The sequence below is a fragment of the Sinocyclocheilus anshuiensis genome, unplaced genomic scaffold, assembly GCF_001515605.1.
Source record: "Sinocyclocheilus anshuiensis isolate Anshui unplaced genomic scaffold, SAMN03320099.WGS_v1.1 scaffold209, whole genome shotgun sequence".
Lineage (NCBI taxonomy): Eukaryota > Metazoa > Chordata > Actinopteri > Cypriniformes > Cyprinidae > Sinocyclocheilus > Sinocyclocheilus anshuiensis.
Window position 1 is genome coordinate 997,425 of NW_015540880.1, and position 4,079 is coordinate 1,001,503.

Below are 4,079 nucleotides of genomic sequence, written 5' to 3' on the forward strand. Positions count from 1 at the left end.
ACAGCACAATGCGCGTCAGGAAAAACTTTTAGTGTTAAATTAATACAACAGGCAGAAAAAAAAAAAACTCTCCTGAAAGTCGTCCCTCAAAATCCTTTTGCCTCTCTCCCCTTGCAATCGTCGCTAATAACCTTGGTTCTCAGACGGTTTATGGCACCACACTGCAATTGCCCAAATGCTCCAGACACAGACAGCTTTTATGGTCGTGTTGCTGAAGCAACAAGGCGGATGTCCCCGTAATTAGATGGATATTCCTCAGCGCCTCAAAGGATGCGCCAGCCAGGCCAAGTCGCTCCGCAGCAAGCAACCATAAAGCTCAGACTTTCTCTCCCCCTCTCTTCTACTTTCTTTCTCTCTCTTCTTCCTACTCTCCCTCTGTCTTAGTTTATTGCTCTTAGGCTGTCATATATGAACACTACGAGTACGGCCATAAACATTCAGATGATAACTGCAAATACTGTAACCACTGTGACGGTAAAACTGTCAGGTAACAACTGCTTCATCTCATGGCCCGAGAGAGTTCTAGAAAAAAAGAAGAAAAACAAAACAACATTGCTGCTTATAAATGCACATAATGCGCATGTGTACACTCATGCATAATATATTTGAAAAGAAAACGGTGTACTGCAAATATGCGTTATACCCCTTTGATTATTTAATTTAGGAAATATATGCCATACAGATTTTCTGGATTACAATAAACCAACCCCTATTTTAATCCCAGGACAATGTTCATAGAGGTGCAGAGTAGAACATGGGCAAAAGGTAATCGTGAAAACGTTATTTCTTAAGCCTGAAAGAGTCTACTTCTTAAAGATTTCCAATTCCGAGTCCTGAAATGTTTATGATTGGGGATGCGATTCAGCGAGATTGCATGTTCTCCGTTCAGTCAAGTTCACTGTCTGTTTTATTTCTGTATTCACAGAGTTTGCAGGAAGTGAAAACTTTGGATCATCAGAATATACGCAGTTGCTTGTAATGAGTCGTTTACTTTCACGAGAGACGTCGAAAAAAGTGTTATTGCTTAAAGACGTTCACTATCAACGATGGAGGAAATTCTATTTGGTGGCAAATCAAATAAATAATTCGGAAACTGGGAGCAGTCAATCTAACATTTTAGCAGTTATTTTATATATTTATATATTTGGTCACACCAATGTCATTAGGCCAACCTGTTCAACATTCCTCCACAATTTAACACGCCATTCAAATGGCTTGTCAAAAGCCTTTCCTTGTTTAAACCCAAATATTTCAGCCAGTTGTACTCAATCTCAGCGTGTAGTCCATCACAACTGCAAACGGAGTAGTCCATGTTCAGTGTTTATCACGAGCTCTTAATTAAATCATTTCTGTTCGCCACAAAATGGTATACGTTTATCTATTACGAGCACAAAACAACCCGTATTTAATCTGTGAATTTCAATGTCCTATGCTCTCTGTAATTGTATACAAGTGAATGGTGCCTTGTCTCGAACTTGAAGTTAACCGCTGAGAGTCTGTATAAGGTCTCGTGAGTGATCTTATTACTGCAGCTGTTATATATTTGTACCTGTTATTTGCTTGCCCTAAAGCAGTGTGTTGGTACTGTAGTACTGTAATCGGTCCCTATTTAGTTTCTTTTCCTTCATCCGCCTGTTCTGGAACCAAATTTTCACTTGGCGATCGGTAAGGTTAAGCATCCGTGAGAGCTGAAGTCGTTTCTCTTTGTTAATGTACACGCTGAAGAAAAATTCCCTCTCGAGCTCCCGGATTTGAAATTTTGTATAGGGACATCTCTTCTTGCGAACCCTGGGTCCACCTAAGAGAAAATTACCAATAAACAAATAATCGTCATTACTCCAAAGGGTTAGATTATAAAAGATAATATAAAAATAAGTTAAAGAAGCTAGTACAGTACACGTAATAGCCTATCTATCTATCTATATATATATATCTATATCTATCGCTCTCTCTCTCTCTCTCTCTCTCTCTCTCTCTCTCTCTCTCTCTCTCTCTCTATATATATATATATATATATATATAATTGTTAAGGTTAATAAATACAAAGACAATAAATCTAAATCTACAGTTTTATTTAGGCTACAAACTTCTGTCTAAAGGATTGTAAAATAAAAAAAATAAAATAAAAATGTATACTAGCATATAATAGCCTATTTTTACTTTTTAAACAAACGGAAAAAGCATGCATTAGAAATACTGGCGCTTGTTACTCTGACTGTTGTAAACAATCCTGTGAAATCACTGCGGTCACTAAAACACATTTTAAAGTTCAAGTTAAAAATGCGCTAGCTTTGAGTCTTTTCATGGCCAATTTCAATTCCAAACACGTGATTTTCACAGTTTATAAGTAGCCTAGGTTTTGTTGGGGAAATCTCAGGCCCTCCATAAACCTTATAACGCTTATAAAACAGCATATAAAAAATTTAACAGGAGCGCGCAAGATTGCAAACTTTCTCGCATGACAGTCTCGCTGAGCTCGTACTTACTGCTCGTACCGCTGGTCTTTCCCTCGTTGTTTCCGGAAGAAGATTCGGGGCTACCGGTCTCCTGTCGCTCCTTTCCTTCGAATTCCTGCTCCGGTGCGGGCGCTGGCGTTGGCTGTTTGCTGGAGTGCATTTTATCCCTCGCTGCATAGTCGCTGTTCGCTACACTGTCCGAGCCCCTGCAGGCGGTGTCAAAAAACTGGTCAAATGCTTGAGGAAGCACCCCGTTTCTTCCAACACTACCGTAGAAATTGGACGCGGAGGTCGAGTTCGATGAGTGATAAAACGCAGATGCATTATTCTTGGGGAACATTTCACCAACTGTCGTTGCCGCTGGTAAACACTCCCGGTGTACTATGTCCTCCGATGGATAACAGTGAGCCAATGGACCCCGGTGAGGCCATTTACCGGACGCGTCAATAGCATAGTCCCGGAATGTAACCTCCCTGACATGCTGTACCTGAGGCAGGTTAGAGGAGTAAGAGTAGGTGACGGGACGAGAAGACGGACTTTGGGATAAGAAAGAGGGCAACGTGGAGAAATCAGCCCCCGGAACGTAATACGTGCAGCTGGGCAGATACATGTTGGAGCCAACGGAAACTCTCTCGTCAAAATCCATCATTGTACCCGCGCAGCTTCTAGCTTGGGCTAGCGAGACCTATACGCAACGCCCACAACATAGCTCTCATGTGCGCTTGCCTCTTACCCGAGTTGTAGGGGTATCCGCGAAGCAGAAATTTTGAGACGTAAAATGACGTGGAAATCCATCTCTATCCAGTCCAACTGAGGCCAGGGTCACGTGATCTAGAAAAGACATTGACAGATCCTCGCTCACTTGTTCTGTTTGTATATTGACAATGAAAGCCAATTAATGGCAGATCCAAACTGTGCAACGAAGTCCAGACTGAATTACGAATTAATTTCTAATAAGTTTGCGAATAGTTTGTGACGATTAAAACACTTTGTTGAACATAAATAAATTGGATTGTGTTCGATCGACTGGGATGTTTAAATATCCTATTTTAAACTGACAAATAGACGTTATGAAATTAAATAAAAATATATATATATAACCTATAGGCCAATATATATACAAAGTCTTGCCAAAATACTGTAATCTATTCTTAGAAGTATATAAGTCAAGAACACAGTGTTTGTGACTTAATGAATGCGAGCGATCAATACGGTCTATATCACAAACGGCATCAAAACGAAGAAATTTAGTGTTTTGATATAAAGGCTGCGAGAAAGGTGTATATGGCTTCTGCAATCCAGACTTCCTATAAAACAAAACATTCAAAAATATATGCACTATACCTTACAGTCTTTCAGTCTTACCTCTTACAATTTTGTCATTATATTTGACACAAAATGCCAGGAGTATGATGATTAATGATTATGGTTGTAAATCAGAACACATGATTATTCATAATAATTATAGAACATTGACTGTTGAATTCATGCAAAAAGACAAACGAACTAGAAAGTATTTATCACCGTTTCATTTAGGTCTACTGAATAAATGACACATTATGTGGACTTACCTAACATTGCCCAATTTTATATTACACAATTCTGGCAACTAAATTTTCAGAA

General features: G+C 39.3%; 1 protein-coding gene across 1 annotated transcript; it reads right to left on the reverse strand.

Moving 5' to 3' along the window:
• Nucleotides 1-1,069: 1,069 nt before the first annotated feature.
• Nucleotides 1,070-3,155, reverse strand: LOC107688410 (homeobox protein Hox-A11a-like). Its single transcript, XM_016486068.1, has 2 exons — nucleotides 2,487-3,155; nucleotides 1,070-1,798 (listed from the first exon to the last, which is right to left on the reverse strand). Exons 1-2 carry the CDS (start codon nucleotides 3,103-3,105, stop codon nucleotides 1,566-1,568), a joined length of 852 nt encoding a protein of 283 aa, XP_016341554.1. The 5' UTR covers nucleotides 3,106-3,155; the 3' UTR covers nucleotides 1,070-1,565.
• Nucleotides 3,156-4,079: the final 924 nt, after the last annotated feature.

Bases quoted from the DNA above. Each gene is read 5' to 3' on its own strand.
- LOC107688410 (XM_016486068.1), bottom strand. From the start codon at position 3,105: ATGATGGATTTTGACGAGAGAGTTTCCGTTGGCTCCAACATGTATCTG. The intron at 1,799-2,486 runs GTAAGTACGAGC...ATTTTCTCTTAG, and splicing joins AAAGACCAGCGGTACGAGCA to GTGGACCCAGGGTTCGCAAG.